The sequence below is a fragment of the Bubalus bubalis genome, chromosome 5 (genome assembly GCF_019923935.1).
Source record: "Bubalus bubalis isolate 160015118507 breed Murrah chromosome 5, NDDB_SH_1, whole genome shotgun sequence".
Classification (NCBI taxonomy): Eukaryota; Metazoa; Chordata; class Mammalia; order Artiodactyla; family Bovidae; genus Bubalus; species Bubalus bubalis.
Genome location: NC_059161.1, coordinates 102,547,614 through 102,570,587, shown reverse-complemented (window position 1 = coordinate 102,570,587; position 22,974 = coordinate 102,547,614). Strand labels below are relative to the sequence as shown.

The 22,974-nt window shown below is 38.0% G+C and overlaps 1 protein-coding gene across 11 annotated transcripts in view; it reads left to right on the top strand.

Moving 5' to 3' along the window:
- Positions 1-22,974, top strand: part of GAS2 (growth arrest specific 2) — a 176,214-nt gene that overhangs the window by 101,509 nt on the left and 51,731 nt on the right. For all 11 annotated transcript variants that reach the window (XM_044943460.2, XM_044943457.2, XM_044943461.2 and 8 more), the window contains 2 exons: positions 1,090-1,231; positions 8,797-8,904. In XM_044943460.2, coding sequence (XP_044799395.1) covers positions 1,090-1,231; positions 8,797-8,904 — 250 coding nt within the window. The remainder of the gene's footprint in view (positions 1-1,089; positions 1,232-8,796; positions 8,905-22,974) is intronic.

Sequence of the window (22,974 nt, the reverse complement as noted above, 5' to 3'; positions counted from 1 at the left end):
GTATAGGTTTCCTCTAAAAATTATAGCAGTATACCAGTGACTAATGAAACTTTGGCAAATTGTTGACTGCAGTAGTTTGCTAGGGTGCCTTAACAAAGTACCACAGGTTTTATGGCTTAAACAGAAGTTTCTTTTCTTACAGTTCTGAGGTCAAGGTGTCAGCAGGGTTGGTTTCTTCTGAGGTGTCTCTTTTGGCTGGTAGATGGTCATGTCCCTGTATCTTCACATGGACATCTCTCTGTATTTGTCTGTGTCCAAATTTCCTCTTCTTATAAAGATACCAGACACATTGGAATAGGCCCCACCCTAAAGACCTCATTTTATGTTAATTACCTCCTTGTAAAGATTCTATTTCCAAATACAGTCACATTCTGAGGTACTAGAAGTTAGGACTTTACACTGGGCTTAATGTTTGTGTCCCCCCAAATAGTTTGTTGAAACCTAATGCCTACTATGATGATATGAGGAAGCAGGGCTTTGGGGATGAGGATGGAGTTCTCATGAATGGGATTAGTGCTCTTATAAAAGAGACCCCACAGAGACCCCTTACCCTTTCTGCCACACGAGGTAACAGCGAAAAGACACAGTCTATGAACCAGGAGTGCTTCCAAGATGGTGCGGTGCTGAAGAATCTGCCTGCAGGGCAGGAACTGCAAGAGATATGGGTTCGAGCCCTGGGTTAGGAAGATCCCCTAGAGGAGGAAATGGCTACCCACTCCAGTATTCTTGCCTGGAAAACTCCATGGACAGAGGAGCCAGGCAGGCTACAGTCCACGGGGTCACAAAAGAGACACAACCAAGCAACTGAGGACACTGAGCACATATACCTGTAAACATGTAAACATATGTGTGTGTGTATATATATGTATGTATATTTATGTATGTGTGTATGTATGTATGTATATATATAAAAATTTTCTTCCTGCTTAAAAGGGTGACAATTTAAGTACCTACCAGAAAGCCAGAAAAAAATTAGTGTTATTTTGAAAAGTTAGCAGTTTGGTCTTGTGGTGTTCATAATTGAATGCATGTCAAGTGCATCATTATTATAAGTTATGCATGTTTACTTGTCTGGTGTCTTTTAAAAAGGTATGGTGTGGAGCCTCCTGGTTTGATAAAATTGGAAAAAGAGATAGAACAAGAAGAAACACTCTCTGCCCCTTCTCCTTCACCTTCTCCTTCATCAAAGTCTTCTGGAAAAAAGAGTACAGGAAACTTATTGGATGATGCAGTAAGTAAAATTCATCGGGTTTCTTACCAGTACTTGCTCCTTTTTGAACTTCAGAACTCATTCTATTCAGTCTCCTCTCTGTCTCACCTCTACCTATTCCAATGTTACGGCAATTTCTTTTAGAGTCTTATGAGAAAGTTTATATCCTGCAATTCAAGACTCAAAACTGAGCCACTTATCTTATTTAAAGTACAGCATCACTTAATTCTGCTGAGTAGTACCTTAAATTTTAGGATAGTAAGTCCAGCTCCTGAAAATTGTCTTTGAAAACACTTAAGCCTTGATACTATTGGTTCCTGCTCCCTTATTCATTGATAAGAAGTCTGAAGGCATGGGATCTTAAGGACTGTTAAAGAAGGAAAGGCAAAATGCAATGGAGAAGACAAGTGTCCTTTACTGACTCTGCACCAGGGTAGGAGGTGGTCTGCCACAGTTCTTCAGGTGATCTTGTTAGGCAGGTTTCTTATTGAGGAACCTGAGACGTGAAGTTGAGTGACCTGCTGAGAGGAAGAGAGAAGCTTAGATTGCAGCCCAATTTTGTCTAACTCTGAGGTCACCCTCCCTCTACTTAACAGAGTTCTTGAGTCACCGTTGTTGGCAGATTAGGAAATATTTTCATTACCTCCTCATCCAGAAAACAGATTCTGGGTGTAACAGTAAACAGGATGAAGTAAAATTCCCTGGCTACTTCCGTTGTCTCTTAAGTCGTTCTTGGTCTTTAGTGGTGTGTCTAATTACATGTATGCACTTACTTCTCAGCACATATGTTTGGAGTGTGAATGTCAGACCTGCCTCTGGGTTTTGTGGAAAATGGAAACCTTGGGGATGTTAGACTGAAGTATGTCTCACATACACAGATAAGATCCTTTGGTACAATATGTACAGTATGTCTCACATACACGGGAGAGTTCTTAGAAGCTAGCACCAACCATGATGCCCGTTCTGAGGAGTAGGCAGAACTGAAAAGGACAGCTGGCTCTTGGCTGAGAGTTTCTTTCCCTCGGGCCTGAACCAAAAAGATCTGGGGAAATGACTGATTGGTGCTGTTGGATATAGAAAGATTCCCCCACCTTTTATTCTCTTTTGTGTGACACTATAACCTATATTGCATATTTAGATGAACAGAAATATAACAATTTGTCTGACAGATTGAGAATTCCCATTTCTGCTAAGGGCAGCACATTATACACTTAGCCCATCAAGTTATCTTATCCGATACCAGTTTAATTTAGTTTTCCTATGTTCAGTCCACTCAGAAATGAAAGGATAGGCAGGGCATTTCAATATAATTCAGTCGTGTCTGACTCTGTGCGACCCCATAGACGGCAGCCCACCCACCAGGCTCCCCCGTCCCTGGGATTCTCCAGGCAAGAACACTGGAGTGGGTTGCCATTTCCTTCTCCAATGCATGAAAGTGAAAGTGGAGTCGCTCAGTCGTGTCCAACTCTTAGCGACCCCATGGACTGCAGCCCACCAGGGTCCTCCGTCCATGGAATTTTCCAGGCAAGAGTACTGGAGTGGGGTGCAATTGCCTTCTCCGATAATGCACCTAAAAGGATGTTAAAATCACAGGAATGTTTTTAAAGATCAGTCACATGCCTTGCATCCTACTATTCCATTTTTATTTTGTAAGGTAGTTGAGTAACTTGGTATTAATAGTATGTAATGGCACATTATATATTGGTAAGAACAACTTTTCTTTTTTCTCAATTATACTTTTTTGATTAGACTTCATTTAGAGTAAGATCTTCCTTTTAGTCTTTCTCTTATAAAAGTGTTTTTCTGTGGCTACTCTGATCTTAGTCCTTTTCCTCTAAGCTGTTACCTTCATTCACTTTCTTTTCTTTTTTTTTTTTAATTTTATTTTATTTTTAAACTTTACATAATTGTATTAGTTTTGCCAAATATCAAAATGAATCAGCCACAGGTATATATGTGTTCACTTTCTTTAATGCATTATAGTCAGAGGTCTGGCCAGCATCACCCTTAACCTCCTTATGAATGAATTAGTGAATCAAATGAATATTTTAGTCCTCAAATTATGAGACCACTTTCCGGTGTGTCTGACCCTGTTGACGACTCTGTTCTCGTAATTCTCCACAAGTATTATTGCTACCAGAAAGATCAACCTAAAGGGAATTCAGAATTGATTAAATTTTTATGGGAGCTCTATAATGTCCAGGGTAAAGCCCACACTCATGTATGTGTCACATAAGGCCTCCATGTTGTGGCCCATTTTGTCTTTCCCAGCCCTTTTTACACTCTGGGTTCATTCTTGCATAGTAATGTATCTATTGTAAACCTGTCCTCTAAGCCCAAATGCCCAAGGATTATTTTATGCCCTGTATTTTTCGTCATTTGCTTTCCTCACCCTGCTCATTTTTGGTTTCTACTTTTAGACACCGTTTCACCTTCTAAAGCTCAAGTTGCACGGTCTTCTATAGAAAGTTTTCTTGGCATCTCTCATTCCCGGTAAAATTGACGAATGTGTCCTTGGTTCCTCAAGTGTTTTTATACATTTAGTGAAGTGTTTATCATGTTGGGCATAAATACCTGTTCTTCTCTAGGTACTGTCTTTGTTCTCAAAGACGAGGACCATATTTTATTCAGCTATATCTAGTGCCATGCTAATTGGATACATTGTTAATGTGAGTAATCAAAGCTTGAAAAAGATTCTCCCTTTTTCTGTTTGTCTGGAATGGCCCTGTGCTCTGGAGAAAATGTGCATTTCTCAGCTCTGCTGTAACTTAGCAGAAGGAGGAGGAGATGTTGCCCCTTGGGCTGTTTACCTGAGCCTGGGCAAAATAGCTAGAATGGTTCCCTTTCTTCACCAGCTTGTCTCCCATGTGGCCACCCCTCATCCTTGAGAAGGGGAGAAGGACAGGGGAAGAAGGTGGTGAAACAACTACGAAAGGGATTTTGGAAAAGTTTTACCAATAATCCAGTTCAGAGCACATACATGAGTTAGAGACTGTCTTCAAAATGGCAAGACTCATTCTGTGGTTGCTCTCGCTATGCCAGGTTCTGTTCTTGCAGCTGGAAACAAGGAAGGGGCTTTCGAGAAGCTTTAAACTCCCTTTACAGTTTTTCAGGGTTTGGGAACTTAACCGTGTGTATAGTTAGGGGGTTTTCATCGAATGTAGGAAATGTGCTAAGTGGATTCTTATCTATTGTTGCCAGCTAGAAAGCTGTGTGTGCAGTCCTCAAACCAGCATTTCTCAAAGAATGTTTAATCAAACACTCACACCACCAGATGGCCCATGGCATGAATAATTCCATGGATAGGTTAGTTTAAGAAACACAGCTTACTATAGTCCCTACCTAGAGTTTGGCAATGCATTCTGGCATATGAAAGGCACTAATGAGTTCTATAATAAGATCTTGTTTAACCTGGAATTTTCCATGCTTCTTTGGCCACAGAAGCCTCTTAAAGTCTCCTTCATACTACACTGGGGAAACTGCACTGAAATATTTGCATTCTGTTTAAGTGAGAGTTTTTCACCAAAGTGTTTTATTTCAGGGACAGTAGAACAGAGAGAAAAACCATTTGGGTCTCACTAATGGTTTAAATCAGAGCTTCATATGTCAAATATGAAAAGGAAATAGTTCATATGGCAACTGCTTCCCTGCATATGAGGCATAGATAGCCATTGGGGAGTTGCAATTCACATACTCCAACATGTGCTTTAGAATGGGGGTATAAAAATATTGCTTGCAAAGTTCCTGTGTTTATTTAATAATAGTGAATATTTATACTCTAGAGATATTATTTATATCAAAAAAGAGGGAAAGAAGAATAAAGAAGAATAGTGAAGAAGAAAAAGAAAAAAATGGAGAAAAGAGTAAAGAAAGAAGGAGGAAAAAAAAAAGAGACAGACCCGTGTTAAAACGTCATATTCCAGTGACTAGTTCCAACAATAACTGCCAGTTTAGAAACTTTCAATGCATCTTCACATTTCCTTGTTTGACTTAGGAGATTTGTGGAAAATTGGGGGAAAAAATAGGTGACCCTTAATGTGGGTAATACATCCCACCTTCTTTAATCAAGCAAGACATCCTAAGAGGAACAGAACACAGTGGAGTCATTCAGATTAATTTATTCCCCAGATGTCCTGATAAAGTGACTCAGCTGTGATAAAATGATGGGGTCAGGTTTAGTTCCCTTGTGTTGAGCCTGTTCCCACACAATGAGTTGAATACAGTTCTAAGAAACCAGTCTTACTTTCTTCCTCTTCTCCATCAACTTCCTCAGTCTGGGGATGAGAGATAGTATGATTCTGAGTAATCAGGCTCCTCTTGAAATCCCATTTCAGCAGAATACTGGCTGGGTTCCTGGCCAAAAACAGAACACCTGCCAGACTGACTTATCCCAAGGTAATGTAAGAAGCACAGGTGTCATCAGTCACTGTTTACTTAACAATATGTTTCCATTACCCACAGTCTGGCCTTGTCTCTTCCATTTCTGCCTCCAGCTCTCACACAACTACACAAAAGCCCTTGATTTAAAAAAAAGCAAGTGTATTTTCAAAGCTTAGGAAGACATTAGAGAAGGACAGACCACTTGAGAAAATGTTTCTTGTATTTTATTTCATTTGATACCAACAGTTTCTGTATTTTGTCTAAAAACACTTCAAGATGGAAATACTTTCCATACACACTTGTGACTGTCATTTCTTAGCAGAGGAACCACTTGAATAGCAATTTAATGTCTGCTCAATTACTAAGCTGCAGAAAAGCTATGCCAAATATGAGTTTCTTAAACTTTGGGCCATGTGCTTTTATGATGCTGATTGTTGGATATTTTTGGGGGGAGGTGGCCAAAGTCCTTCTCTTCTCCTCCCCCTCCTTTCCTTCTTTTCTCATGGAATTATTGTGGTGCTAAGAAAAGCTGTACTACTTCTAGCAATTGTTTTCAAAAAACCCAATTTATTTACATATTTATTTATAGTTTTAAAACATGTTTATAAATACATAGAAAAAGAGATACACATATTGGAATACTTAAAATGTCTAAAACAGTACACATTCATTGGTCCTGTAACCTCACCTCCACCCCAGACTATGGTTCTGCATCATAGAAGGGAATGTCGTACTTTTTGTTCTGTTATCACCATCTTGTTCAAGAATATCTCTTAAAAAAAATTCCTAGGGATAGAATACTATTAATACTGGGGGAGTGGGTAGATGTATCTATTGCCCAAGTATCATGTGGTAGGAAAAACTCAGAACTCAAAGACACGGGCCTAATCACTAACATAATTAGGTATGTCACTTTTTCCATGAAGGCCATCTCTAAAATTCTTTGAATCCAGTTGATCTGTCACACTAATTCACTCTTGTGTCCTGTCTAAGTCCCTGTGCTTATTTATGCAATGTGTATTTATTGAACACACATTATATGCCATTAAGGTATTGTGTTTTATTTCAAGGACTTAAAACTATAATGAAGTACTCTCTCAATCCTCAAGTAACTCGCAATCTGGCAAAGAGACATGAAGGTGAACCAGCCACTGAGATGCAATGTGCTGTAACACAAATAAGGAACAAGAATTGTAGGTTTATATGTTGACAGAATTAGGAGTCTAGAAGGAGCTGATGAAAATATATATCCTGAAATTGGTTCTCTTTTTCCCAGCAGTAGTGTTGGTTCTCCTTTCTAGGCATCCATGAGACATAATTGTATAGTTCCTTTTTTTAAGATTTTTTTTTTAATGTGGACCATTTTTAAAGTCTTTACTAAATTTGTTACAGTATTGCTTCTGTTTTGTGTTTTGGTTTTTTTGGCCCTTGAGGCATGTGGGATCTTAGCTCTCTGACCAGGGATCGAACCCTCATTCCTTACCTTGGGAGTGCAGAGTTTTTAGCCACTGGACCACCAGCAAAGACCCCATAATTGTATAGCTCTTAAGATAAATTTTGCTTCAGGATTCCCCCACTTTTTCTAGCTTTCCCCTCTAATGTCTTATGCTTTCATACTTTCTGGAGCCTCACTTACTATAGGGAAAGCAAGTGGTGTAAGTTCTTTATTCCAGCATGCAAGTGAGTTCCTGTGTTATCCTTCCCACAGTTTTTGCTTAGTGGAGTGCTGATTGAAGTCAGACATCAAACTATTTGAAGAAATGATTGAATTTCTTTGATGACAAAATTCTAGGAATCATGTCTTTGTGGAAGTAAGGATTTGGATGAGGGGTATCCAAGCCAATTCCTTCAGAATCTAAATTTATTCTATGCAGCTTCTCAAATGTAGGTTGAGCATGATTTAGATCTGCCATCTATGGAAACTTTGACTCAATACACAAGGTATTATTTTGCATTGTCTGGTTGCGAAAGTGAAAGTCGCTCAGTCGTGTCCGACTCTTTGCGACCCCATGGGCGATGCAGTCCATGGAATTCTCCAGGACAGAATACTGGAGTGGGTAGCCTTTCCCTTCTCCAGGGGATCTTCCCAACCCATGGATCAAACCCAGGTCTCCTGCATTGCAGGTGGATTCTTTACCAGCTGAGCCGCCAGGGAAGCCCAAGAATACTGGAGTGGGTAGCCTATCCCTTTTCCAGAAGATCTTCCTGACCCAGGAATCAAACTGGGGTCTCCTGCATTGCAGGCAGATTCTTTACCAACTGAGCTATCAGGGAACCCTCTATTGTCTGGTTGGTTGGTTACTTTAAGAGAGGACAGGTATGAGACTCAACATGGCAGGTTCCCAACAAAGGAAAACATAAATAAACCTCATTCCTAAGACCATGGACTATATATTGTCTTTAGTAGTCACAACTATTTATAAGCATTTTGCATTTATCATTTAGTATTTGTATTTTTTAAAGAGTAGGGAGAACCCCATGGACAGAGAAGCCCTACAATCTATAGGGTCACAAAGAATCAGACATGACTGAAGTGACTTAGCATGCATGCACATGGAGATAAAACAGAAAATTTGATAGTCAGACATGGATTCTATAAAATACATGTAAGCTGTAAGATACTGCTATGAGAATAGGTCTTGGAAGATGGGAATTACTGAGGAGTGAATTGCCAGATTAGTCTGGATGAATTAAAGATGACAAAGAGAGTTCAAAATAGGGTGAAGCAATAGTCTCATTTTAAAATAATAATAAAATTTAAACTCTCATTTATTTTGAAAATGGGTAGAATTAATATTAAAATTATGATAGGGAAGCATATGCACTGTTAATACAGATGCTGTTCTAGCCATCAGTAGACTTTCTTGGCAACACAATGTACACAATCTTCTTAATTCACTAAATATGAGACCCCAGCGCATCATCCCTACACTGCCAGTTGATTTGCTCCCGATTATCCTCCAGTATTATCATTGCCATCAGCTCGCTTAGGCCTTAGTGCAGTTACTGGCCTGCACAAAGTGCCTTCAGGGCCTGACCTTTACATAGTTAAGGTTTAATATATTTCTGTGCTCACATCATGTCCATAGGCTGATAGAGAACACATTCAAACGCGTTAATGGTTTAGGGGCCTTTGAACCCGTGAAACAAATTAATCTAAATGGATCTGATTAAGCAGAATGAACTTGCCAGCTCTTCTATTTCAGGTGAAGCGGATTTCTGAAGATCCTCCTTGCAAATGCCCAAGCAAGTTCTGCGTGGAGAGGCTTTCTCAAGGAAGATACCGCGTCGGAGAGAAGATCCTTTTTATTAGGGTAAATTTTCACTTTTCACTTGACAGCTTGTTCTCCTGAGCATGTACATAACTTGAGTTGGGGGTTACAGGGAAAATATGACCAGTAACTAAGCAGGAATTTCCCAGGTGGTGCTTACAATTGGGTTTGAACATAAGATATGGAAATTTTTATTATCATACATAATTACTGCTGAGGGCTAAATAAATACAACTTTATCTTTTTACATATACACCAAACAGATCATAGAATCAAATTGAATGAGGAAAAGAAGAGAAAACAAATTCCTTTTTGGTCTAGGCATTTAGTTTCAAAGGAACTAAATCTGCTTCAATGGGTAATAAGAAACACTATTCTGCCCTGGTTTTCCATATCTTAAGTTTGGGAAATGATCAATCCATAGGTCCTGATAACTTTCAAATTATTTGAATATGACTTTTGAAAAAGTTTGGGTTATGAACCAGGGTGAGGAAAGTCAAAACTCATTACAATAGAGTGATTAAATGATGACTGCCATTATCTTACTAGTTTTCTGGGTTAGAATAAAGAAATAGGGGGCCGGTGCCAATGAATGATTTGTAGAAACCAATGTATGATTGGATACTTTGCATACATGGCTATCTAATGTTTACTTATGTAAATGCATCTATATGCTTATGTAGATATGTTGATATATATGCACAAGTCTCTAAAGGTGAGGGAGAAATCTCTACCCAATATAAAGGATTCTTTAGTACAAGGGGATATCTCCAAGGTTTTTAACTGTCACTTTTAGGCAAATATGCTAATAATGCCCTGACAGTGGGAATTCTCTTGTTTCTAGTTTATCAAAAACAATTTCTCAAAGCCCCAGATTTGGCATTGTACCTTCCAATGAGCAGCACTGTTTTTGAACTATCTAATAACCCTGATGCTAGGAGGGATTGGGGGCAGGAGGAGAAGGGGATGACAGAGGATGAGATGGCTGGATGGTATCACCGACTCAATGGACATAAGTTTGGGTAAACTCCAGGAGTTGGTGATGGACAGGGAGGCCTGGCGTGCTGCAATTCACAGGGTCGCAAAGAGTCGGACACGACTAACTGACTGAACTGAACCGAATAGACCAACAAAGTTAAATGCAGTCAATTTCTGTCTATGGTACAGAAACCAATTTGCTTTCTTCCAAGGTTTAAATATATCAATTATTTTTCACTGTCTTTGGAGTGATGATGAAACCTCCTTGTTGACTTCTGTAATAACAGAGATTTAGGTATTTCTATTTAGCCATGCTGTGTATCTTTGAAATGTAAACAGGTGGCTTTCAGCCTAATGTCATGACCTTGTGGAGGAGAGAGGTAAGAATTTTCCTTTGTTCTTTGTTTATTCACTTAGTTGGTAACTACCCAGGTCTCAAGTACTGAAAAATCACTTGGCAATATAAAGCTGTATAAGCTTGTAGGAAGATTTTCAGAAATATGTCTTAGATGCCATGAAAATGTCTATACTATTTGATTTGTCAACCTCAGTGCAACTCCATGTAAATATTTTAACGATGCTATTCCATGTAAACAATCTAACAATAATTTTAAAAACTGGTCCTCAGATATGCAACAGTATCATCTGGGAAATGGTTAGAAATGCAAATTCTTGAGCCTGTCTCTGGACTATTGAATCAGAAGCTCTGAGGATGGGGCCCAGACACCTGTGCTTTAACAAGCCTTCTAGATGATTCTGATGCATCCTAAAGTTTGAAACCACTAATCTAAAAGAGAGAACTAACTGTATGAATGAAAAGATCTGGTTTTTAACAGTATAATTAGAAATCACTTGCATATCTGATCATGGAAGTATATAACCATTGAGGTACTAGGAATGATTATTTTAAAGACTTCTCTGTATCATGAGAAAAAACTGAAGATACAATGTTAAGTGGGAAAACAGACTTTGAAATTGTATTTACATATAAAAATATCTGTGTATAAATCCAATATGATTAAGACTTAAAGGGAATAGGAATAATTGAAAATATTTTTTTAATTTTCAGAAGGCATTAAGTTATGAGTGAATAATTTTTTTCTGTTCTACATTTATTTCTGATGATATTAAAAATAAGGATTCTTTAAAAGAAGAGAAGTCAGCAACCTGATACAGTTGCAAATGTGAGAATAAATAAATGGACTTCTAAAATGTATCAGATTAATTAGCTCAGTGCTCATTTTTCTGATCTTTTATCTAAGCTTTTTATCTTCTGAACAAGAGTAGAGAGGTTTATTGGCACCATGGTGTTGTTTAGACCAGGGAGGGCTTTGCATTTTGTTGTGAACTTGTAGCATATTTTTCCTTGGATGAAGCTCTCATCTTTCCTTATTGTTCTTTACTATTTTATTTTTCCATTGTGAAAACTCACACAAATTGTTTGCAGTTAGCCCTAGGAAATGTATAAACATATTAATATAAATGCCCTTCTCTTTTCAGACCCCATCAGTGAGCCATATGCTCAGTTTTCTCCCTGCTGAAGTTTTAATGACTAAAAACTTTATAGTCATTAAGGTTTTTATCATTTGATATCCCTTTCCTTCCAGGCTCAGTTTTTAGTGACATGCAAATAATCTAATACAATAAACTGACCTGTGCTAATGCATGAATTGGATGTAAATGACTCCAGTGAATAGAACTTCCATGGGGCGTAAGATCTTTACACTTAACACAGTTGTTCTCGTGTTCTGATAGTGGAGCATGAGGGCAAGCCAGTGGGCTAACATGTGGTGAAATAGCTGACTTTTTTCGTGCTTTGGGCACTAATACAATGAATAATTTTTTTGTTTAATTACAGTTTACCACTACCCTAAATTTAGAGTTGTTCAAAATGTGTTTCAAGGATTTATAGTTCTAGAAGATGTTAAAAAATATTATTCATAAAGAAGAAGGGTATGACCATGGGTTTAAACAGATTTTTTTAATAACTCTTATTACTGATAATTGACTCTATTAGCCTCTATCTTAGCACCTGTGATATATCTCACTTTAACTTCTCAGTGCAATGTTGCCATTCTCATTGTACAGCTGAGAAACACAGAGGTTGAGTAACTTCCCAGATTATAAGCAAATAGGTGATGAAGCTCAGTTCAGTTCTATCACTCAGTCATGTCTGACTCTTTGCGACCCCATAAGTGATGAAAGTAGGGAAAACCAAGAGATTATTCATGTATGACCTAAATAAAATCCCTTACAATTATACAGTGGGAGTGACAAATAGATTCAAGCGATTAGATCTGATAGATGGGGTGCCTAAAGAACTATGGACAGAGGTTTGTGATATTGTACAGGAGGCAGTGATCAAGACCATCCCCAAGAAAAATAAATGGAAAAGGCAAAATGGTTGTCTGACGAGGCCTTAAAAATAGTTGTGAAAAGAAGAGAAGCAAAAGGCAAAGGAAGAAAGGAAAGATAACCCATTTGAATGCAGAGTTCCAAAGAATAGCAAGGAGAGATAAGAAAGCCTTCCTCAGTGATCAGTGCAAAGATATAGAGGAAAATAATAGAATGGGAAAGACTAGAGATCTCTTCAAGAAAATTAGAGATACCAAGGGAACTTTTCATGCAAATATGGGCACAATAAAGGACAGAAATGGTATGAACCTAACAGAAACAGAAGATATTAAGAAGAGGTGGCAAGAATACACAGAACTATACGAAAAAAATCTTCATGACTCAGATAAACACGGTGGTGTGATCACTCACCTAGAACCAGAAATCCTGGAATGCAAAGTCAAGTGGGCCTTAGGAAGCATCACTGTGAACAAAACTAGTGGAGGTGATGGAATTCCAGTTGAGCTATTTCAAAGCTGAAAAGATGATGCTGTGAAAGAGCTGCACTCAATATGCCAGCACATTTGGAAAACTCAGCAGTGGCCAGAGGACTGGAAAAGGTCAGCTTTCATTCTAGTTCCAAAGATAGGCAATGCCAAAGAATATTCAAACTACCACACAATTGCACTCATCTCACAAGCTAGCAAAGTAATGCTCAAAATTCTCCAAGCCAGGCTTCAACAGTATGTGAACTGTGAACTTTCAGATATTCAAGCTGGATTTAGAAAAGGCAGAGGAACCAGAGATCAAATTGCCAACATATGTTGGATCTTCGAAAAAGCAAGAGAGTTCCAGAAAAACATCTACTTCTGCTTTATTCACCATGCCAAATCCTTTGTGTTTATCACAATAAACTGTGAATAATTCTTAAAGAGATGGAAATACCAGACCACCTGACCTCTCTTCTGAGAAATCTGTATGCAGGTCAAGAAGCAACAGTTAGAACTGGCCATGGAACAACAGACAGGTTCCAAATTGGGAAAGGAGTACGTCAAGGCTGTATATTGTCACCCTGCTTATCTAACTTATATGCAGCGTACATCATGAGAAATGCTGGGCTGGGTGAAGCACAAGCTGGAATCAAGACTGCCGGGAGAAATATCAATAACCTCAGATATGCAGATGACACCACTTATGGGCAGAAAGTGAAGAAGAACTAAAAAGCTTCTTGATGAAAGTGAAAGAGAAGAGTGAAAAATTGGCTTAAAACTCAACATTCAGAAAACCAATCATGGCATCCGTCCCATCACTTCATGGGAAATAGATGGGGAAACAGTGAGAGACTTTATTTTCTTGGGCTACAAAGTCACTGCAGATAGTGACTGTAGCCATGAAATTAAAAGACACTTGCTCCTTGGAAGAAAATCTATGACCAACCTAGACAGTATATTAAAAAGCAGAGACATTACTTTACCAACAAAGTTTCATCTAGTCAAAGCTATGGTTATCCAGTAGTCATATATGGATGTGAGAGTTGGACTACAAACAAAGCTGAGTGCCAAAAAATTGATTCTTTTGAACTGTGGTGTTGGAGAAGACTCTTGAGAGTCCCTTGGACTTTAGGATGGCCTGGTTGGATCTCTTGAAGGAAATCAGTCCTGAGTATTCCTTAGAAGGACTGATGCTGAAGCTGAAACACCAGAGCTTTGACCACCTGATGTGAAGAACTGACTCATTTGAAAAGGCCCTGGTGCTGGGAAAGATTGAAGGCAGGAGGAGAAACAGACGACAGAGGATGAGATGGTTGGATGGCTTCACCAACTCAAAGGACATGAGTTTGAGTAAGCTCTGGGAGTTGGTGATGGACAGGGAGGCCTGGTGTGCTGCGGTACATGGGGTCACAAAGAGTTGGACACGACTGAGCAACTGAGCTGAAGTGATGAAAGTAAGATTCAAAGGTCCAACTCCTGAATTTATACTCTTTAGCACGAAATAACAGAGAAGGCAATGGCACCCCACTCCAGTACTCTTGCCTAGCAAATTCCATGGACGGAGGAGCCTGGTAGGGTGCAGTCCATGAGGTCGCTAAGAGTCGGACACAACTGAGCGGCTTCACTTTCACTTTTCACTTTCATGCATTGGAGAAGGAAATGGCAACCCACTCCAGTGTTCTTGCCTGGAGAATCCCAGGGATGGCAGAGCCTGGTGGGCTGGCATCTATGGGGTTGCACAGAGTCGGGCACGACTGAAGCGACTTAGTAGTAGTAGTAACACTAAATAATACTGATTTATTTATCTGGGATTATCTGAGATTTCCTGGAGGGCTGAACATATTAATGTGATATATTAATCATGAGAATGAGATGTATTATGTACCATTTTCTGAATGTATCTGAACATGGAAATGGTCCCTATGCCACCTGTTTTCCCCAGAGCATTATCCTAGGCTAGGAGGTCATGAAAACATACTTTGGGAAAGACATTATCAATCAAATCAATTAAAAAATAATGTGTAACATAAAATTATATGAAAGTTTTCTGCAGTTTGCCACAGTTAAAATCTATTTATATCAAAGTGTGGCTTCCCAGGTGGCATAGTGGTAAAGAATATGTCTGCCAATGCAGAAGTAGGAGACATGAGTTTGATCTTTAGGTTGGGAAGATCCCCTGGAGTAGGAAATGGCAGCTCACTCCAGTATTCTTGCCTGGAAACGTCCCATGGACAGAGGAGCCTGGCGGGCTATACAGCCCATGGAGTTGCAAAAAGTTGGACAAGACTGAGTACACATGCATACACATATCAAAGTATTTCTAAGAAATGTTGAAGTTATACTGTTTTATATATAAATTCCATTTGGAAATTATGATTCAAGGAAATGCCTGGAAAACTTTAAAGGAAAGGCAGCTAAAATTGAATAAACATCATTTGCACCAGGCATTATAACAGGTGCTTTATGTACATCATCTCACTGACTTCTCTACCACTGAGCTGGGAAAATGTTTTTATCCTTTTGTTATACATGAAAAGACAAAGACTTAATTATGGTTAGGGTCTTAAGTAAATAGTATGATGCACAAAATCTAAGTTTTGACTCCCACATCCATAACATACTCCATTCTAAGCTACCTGCCTATGACATGTCCATTAGATGCAGATTTTTATTCACAAGATTAGTCCTGTAAAAAGGTTGCTATAGCAACCCAACTTGGCACTGTCTTCTGGGACTTGCTCTAAGGGAAGGTCCAGTGATAGGGAGTAATGTGACTTTCTTTTCTGCTCTTATGACATATATTGACATATATTGCACACTTTTTCCAATAAGTTTAAGGCTCAACTATATAGTAGTGTAGTCCCTGTATCATTTTTACTTTACAAATATTTAGATACAAAAGGTATTACAATTGCACAATCAATAGTACTATGCAGTGTAAGGCAAAGGATTTAATTTGTTTGCCTGACTGTATTGTGGTAGTAATAAAAATTATAATAATTATTAGGTGTTTACCTGTATGTCAGACACTATTCAAAATGGTTTATATGGCCTATATAAGACAGTAGGATATCTTACTTTCCACCATTATATCTTATTTATTTATTTATTTTAATTGAAGTATAATTGCTTTACAGAATTTTTGATGGGAGGGAGGTTCAAGAGGGAAGGGACCTATGGATTCCCATGTTCATACCTATGGATGATTCATGTTGATATTTGGAAGAAAACATCATTATATCTTATATCTTTTTAGAGGAAGTCAAAAGATAAATTTTTACATTGCTAATATAGTTTTCTTATCTTTTTACTAATTATTGATATTTTAAGTGGATTAATATTATTATTATTATTTTAATTTTATTTTATTTTTAAACTTTACATAATTGTATTAGTTTTGCCAATCAAAATGAAAATTTTAAGACATTTTAATAGCAGATTTTTATAATTGGGTAAACCATATCAGTTTTCATTCTAACACTCTGAAGAGTCTGAATATTTTTTTCTTCATATTTTAAGAAATCTGACTACTTAGGAAGCCTAAAGAAAAGGCAATGAATAATTTCATTGGAACTCAGCAAAGGGATTTGAAATGTTATGCAGTCACCTTCATTATACTAGTTTTGAATTAAGTCATCACAAATCAATGGAAAAGCCACACACATTATTATTGATTCTTTGTATTTTCTTCTTTACTATAAAAAATCTTCAGGGTTATACCTCTGTGTAGAAAACAACTCACTATAAGAAGCCCAGCAAAAGAGGTACCAGAGCTCTGTTGCTATAGCAACCCAACTTGGCACTGTCTTCTGGGACTTGCTCTAAGGGAAGGTCCAGTGATAGGGAGTAATGTGACTTTCTTTTCTGCTCTTATGACATATATTGATTTACTGTGAATAAAAAGTAACATGGTTCAAATTGCATACCTTTCCTGGTAATGAAAAATGGGTTCTTGTGTAAAAATGACAAGGAGTTTTAAACAAGTAGCAAGGAGTAAAACTTTCATTTATCTTAGTGGAAACATTGCATAAACAGCCCTTCCTCAGTAGCTGAATGTTGAAAATTCATTTTCTTGAATAGCTAGGATATAAATATTTCATATAATTTAGCAATTTATGGGAGCACGATTATGATTTCAAAACTGTCTAATGGGTTATATTAGTTTTAGGGAAAAAATGGTCAGGTTTGCCTCTGATACACGTATAAAATCTCAAAGCATTTATAATGTTCTGATCCATGATGAGAGAAACATGGCTGCTATTAGGGCATGAATATTTCCAGACTGAGTACCTTTCTTTGCCCAACTGCCTCAAAACTGAACACTAATTCAGGTAAAGCAAGCAAGAACATTTAAAATGTATTCAAACACTTTAAGATTTCTTCTTAATAATGTCCTTGCTCCATTAAAGACACTCTCATTTCTTTGTAATTTATTCATGTTCAATGAGGCTGGCCCAATAGGATATAATTTACACTTCGGTAACACATCTCTCAAAGGACTTTGCAAATGTTAATGTCTTCTTAACCTCTTCTTTCAGAGAAAAGTATATATCTTAGATGAATGCAAAATAAATAGTGATTGACCACAGCTATTAAAAAAATCAGCTGAATGGATGTTAACCTTTCTGAGATTTATTCCTTGAGAATGAAAACCTTTAAACATAGAAAAACTATGTTCTAATCATAGACTTTGTCCATGATTGCACCCAATACTACATTTGACACTAAATTGGAAAACAATAAAAAAAATACAACTTGATATCCCTTAAAAGAATTGAAAGAGTAATATATCTGGGCCATTCTCTATATTCCTATTTAAGTTAGAGAAGTATATCAAGTGTGAAGAACAATAAATAAATAAGAGCTCAAAACCAAAAACTCTTTTCCTTGAGAATTTGCCAATATTTGCCACTTAGCAGTGAGTAGATTAAAAAAAAAATATTATGTCTACCTTTTAACTGAACTGATAAGCATTTTTACTTATATCCAACTGGATCAGCAAAGTTTACCATGCCTTTAAGTTGTACAATACATGCATGACTCTATTTCACCTTGAATCATTTTCTTTTGCCATTCCACTACATCTAGAATAAATGGATAATATTTTTTACTAGCCACAAATAAAATTATTTAAACTTACAAAAACACTGGAAAAGTAAGCAGCTTCAATTGAGGAAATACATAGGACCTATGATTTTTATTCCCACTTTCTGCATTGCTGTACCTTCCTGCCATTGAGATAAATTCATTGTACCAAATTTATCATGGATTCTTTTGTATATATATAGACAATAAGGAAACCAAGTATTAGGAAGTTAATTACTCCCCAAATGTCACACAGCTATAGGAGTTGAAATCTTTCTTTGAATTCAGCATATCTGATTTCAGAGCCTATGTTTTTAACTATACGCTTTCATTCTGTTTCAGACTATCTAGTCTTTGGCATGTCGTGCTGTGAGTATTCTGCTCAGCTTTCAACATCCACTGATAATTGACCTGTTCTTAATGGTAGTTCCTAATTTGCTTATTCCTTTGCTGCTGTGGTTTGGTAAAGCATGGAATTTAATAGCCAATGCCTGTTAGAAGAGATTACCCAAGAAACAATCTTAGAAAACAATAACACCCCAACACACACACACGCAAAATCAGAAAAACCAGGATGGTTTTCACATTGTTCAACATAGTTATTGATTTTTTCCCCAATATATTGACCAGATTTGAAAGATATTTCCCAAAAAATGATTTATTTGGTGAGTGAACAAAGGGATATTCTCATATTACTACAGTTATGTATTTCCATTTCCAGTTTGCTTTTATGTTATCAATATTAAATCCCATTAATTTTGTTATATATGAAAGGATTTTCTGACCATGATATGGTGGGTTGGAGAGATGAAATTGCCTTTTCTACCTTTTAGTATTTTTAATAAAGGGTCTAAATTAGACCCTTTATTAAAAAGTACAAAGTGCTTTTTATGTACAGATTGTGACAAAGTACAATCTGAAAACTTTTGGCATAGCAGTTAATCCTTTTGAAATCATTTTCCCTAAACATAAGTTCTGAGTAATTTTGTATAATACGTTTTCCTAATTGTGTTACTTGATGGAGGGTAGAGTGTTTCTTTTGTATGGTTTGTAAGGTATACTTGTGCCGTGTGTGCTATGCTAAGACACTTCAGTTGTGTCTGACTCTTTGTGACCCTGTGGACCATAGCACACCAGGCTCCTCTGTCCATGGTATTCTCCAGGCAGGAATACTGGAGTGGGTTGCTGTGCCTTCCTCCAGGGGATCTTACCAACCCAGGGATCCAACCACTGTCTCCTATGTCTCCTGCACTGGCATTCTTTACCACTAGCGCCACTTGGAAAGCCAAATTGCACTTACTTATACATTATGTCATATTTTCACTGGGGCTTCTCTGCTGGCTCAAAGAATGGTAAAGAACCTGCCTGCAATGCAGGAGACCCAGGTTCAGTCCCTGGCTTGCAAAGATCCCCTGGAGGAAGGCATGGGAACCCATTCCAGTATTCTTGCCTAGAGAACCTAATGGATGGAGGAGCCTGGCAGGCTACAGTCCATGGGGTCCAAAGGGTCAGACACACAACTGAAGCAACTTGGCACACATATTTTTCATTAATACTTTTTGAAAAAATCAGTGTGATTGTTAATTTATACATTTTCTTGATGATGAAGCTACAGATAACAGATATTTAACAATTTTCCCATCAGCTAGTAAGTGGCTGATCCAGGATTAAATTATATTTCTTTAAATATTAAATACCATACATTTAAAACATCACTGCATTTTGGACTATTTTCTTGACTATGATGGCTACTCCATTTCTTCTAAGGGATTTCTGCACTCAGTAGTAAATATAATGGTCATCTGAGTTAAATTCACGCATCCCAGTCTGTTTTAGTTCACTGATTCCTAAAATGTCGACGTTCACTCTTACCATCTCCTATGTGACTACTTCCAATTTGCCTTGATTCATGGACCTAACATTCCAGGTTCCTATGCAAAATTGCTCTTTACAGGATCAGACTTTACTTCCATCACCAGTCATATCCACAGCTGGGTGTTGTTTTTGGTTTGGCTTCACCTCTTCATTCTTTCTGGAGCTATTTCTCCACTCTTCTCCAGTAGCATATTGGGCACCTCCTGACCTGGGAAGTTTATCTTTCATGTCATACCTCTTTGCCTTTTCATACTGTTCATGGGATTCTCAAGGCAAGAATACTGAAGTGGTTTGCCATTCCCTTCTCCAGTAGACCACGTTTTGTCAGAATGCTTGGCCAACAGACAAATCTCAAAATTTCAAAAATGACAGAATGATCTCTGTTCATTTCCAAGGCAAACCATTCAGTATCACAGTAATCCAAGTCTGTGCCCCAACCAGTAATGCTGAAGAAGCTGAAGTTGAACGGCTCTATAAAGACCTACAAGACTGTCTAGAACTAACACACAAAAAAAGATATTCTCTTCATTATAGGGGACGGGAATGCAAAAGTAGGAAGTCAAGAGATACATGGAGTAACAACCAAATTTGGCCTTGGGATACAAAACAAAGCAGGTCAAAGGCTAACAGAGTTTTGCCAAGAGAACCAACTGGTCATAGCAAGCACCCTCTTCCAACAACACAAGAGAAGACTCTACACATGGACATCACCAGATGGTCAACACCAGAATCAGATTGATTATATTCTTTGCAGCCAAAGATGGAGAAGCTGTATACAGTCAGCAAAAACAAGACCAGGAGCTGACTGTGGCTCAGATCATGAATGCCTTATTGCCAATTTCAGACTGAAGAAAGTACGGAAAACCACTAGACCATTCAGGGATGACCTGAATGAAATCCCTTATGATTATACAGTGGAAATGACAAATAGATTCAAGGGATTAGATCTGATAGACAGAGTCCCTGAAGACCTATGGACAGAGGTTTGTGACATTGTACAGGAGGCAGTGATCAAGACCATCCCCAAGAAAAAGAAATGTAAAAAGGCAAAATGGTTGTCTGATGAGGCCTTAAAAATAGCTGAGAAAAGAAGAGAAGTGAAAGGCAAAGGAGAAAAGGAAAGATATACCCAATTGATTTACATTTCCAAAGAATAGCAAGGAGAGAAAAGAAAGCCTTCTTCAGCTATCAGTGCAAAGAAATAGAAGAAAACAATAGAATGGGAAAGACTAGAGATTGCTTCAAGAAAATTAGAGATACCAAGGAGACTTTTCATCCAAAGATGAGCACAGTAAAGGACAGAAATGGTTTGGACCTAACAGAAGCAGAAGATATGAAGAAGTGGCAAGAATACACAGGAGAACTATACAAAAAAGATCTTCATGACCCAGATAACCATGATAGTGTGATCACTCACCTAGAACCAGAAATCCTGGAATGCGAAGTCAAGTGAGCCTTAGAAAGCATGACTACGAACAAAGCTAGTGGAGGTGATGGAATTCCAGTTGAGCTATTTCAAATCCTAAAAGATGATGCTATGAAAGAGCTGCACTCAATATGCCAGCACATTTGGAAAACTCAGCAGTGGCCACAGGACGGGAAAAGGTCAGCTTTCATTCCAGTCCCAAAGAAAGGCAATGCCAAAGAATATTCAAACTACCACACAATTGTACTCATCTCACATGCTAGCAAAGTAAAGCTCAAAATTCTCCAAGCCAGGCTTCAACAGTACATGAACCAAGAACTTCCAGATGTTCAAGCTGGATTTAGAAAAGTCAGAGGAACCAGAGATCAAATTGCCAACCTCTGCCGAATCATCGAAAAAGCAAGAGAGTTCCAGAAAAACATCTACTTCTTTGTTATTGACTACGCCAAAGCCTTTGACTGTGTGAATCACCAACAAACTGTGGACAATTCTTAAAGAGATGGGAATACCAGACCACCTGACCTGCCTCCTAAGAAATCTGTATGCAGGTCAAGAGGCAACAGTTAGAACCGGATATGGAACAACAGTCTGATTCCAAATTGGGAAAGGAGTATGTCAAGGCTGTATGTAGTCACCCTGCTTATTTAACTCATATGCAGAGTACATCATGTGAAATGCTGGGCTAGATGAAGCACAAGCTGGTATCAAGATTGGTGGAAGAAATATCAATAACCTAAAGATATGCAGACGACACCACCCTGATGGCAGAAAGTGAACTAAAGAGCCTCTTGATGAAAGAGAAATAGGAGAGTGAAAAATTGGCTTAAAACTCAACATTCAGAAAACCGATCATGGCATTTGGTCCCATCACCTCATGGCAAATAGATGGGGAAACAATGGAAACAGTGAGAGACTTTATTTTGGCGGGGGCACTCCAAAATCACTGTAGATGGTGACTGCAAGCCATGAAACTAAATGATGCTTGCTCCTTGGAAGAAAATCTATGACCAACCTAGACAGTATATTAAAAAGCAGAGACATTACTTTACCAACAAAGGTCCATCTAGTCAAAGCTTTGGTTTTTCCAGTTGTCATATATGGATGTGAGAGTTGGACTATAAAGACAGCAGAGTGCTGAAGAATTGATGCTTTTGAACTGTGGTGTTGAAGAAGACTCTTGAGAGTCCCTTGGACTGCAAGGAGATCCAACCAGTCCATCCTAAAGGAGATCAGTCCTGGGTGTTCATTGGAAGGACTGATGCTGAAGCTGAAACTCCAATACTTTGGCCACCTGATGCGAAGAACCGATTCATTGGAAAAGACCCTGATGCTGGTAAAGATTGAAGGTGGGAGGAGAAGGGGATGACAGAGGATGAGATGGTTGGATGGCATCACTGAATCAATGGACCGGAGTTTGAGTAAGCTCTGGGAGTGGGTGATGGACAGGGAAGCCTGGCGTACTACAGTCCGTGGGGTCACAAAGAGTCGAACACAAGTGAGTGACTGAATTTAACTGAACTGAAAATATCACACAGTAAAATTCCCCTTTGAAGTAGTAAATTTTTGGAATAAATGAAACCCTTTGTTTTTTCTTCTGTTTTTGATTTAAGAATCATTTCCCTTGCATTACATAATAATGTGAAATTGTAAAGTTTATGAGTTTTCTTTCTTTCTTTTTTAGTCTTCCCAACAAGAACATTTCTTGGTTGGTTTACATGTTCTATGCTGATATAAATATGAATAATTTTTAAAATGAGTTTTTCTAAGTGAAAGTATATGAAACAATTTTACAGAAAGGGTGTCATGTTGTTAAATTATTGATGAGTCTTCTAGGAGCCAAAGAACAAACCTATGAAATATCTGTCATTATAAATTGTGTATCATCCTTCCAAGGGCCAAGTTGCATAAACAGGATGCAGCCAG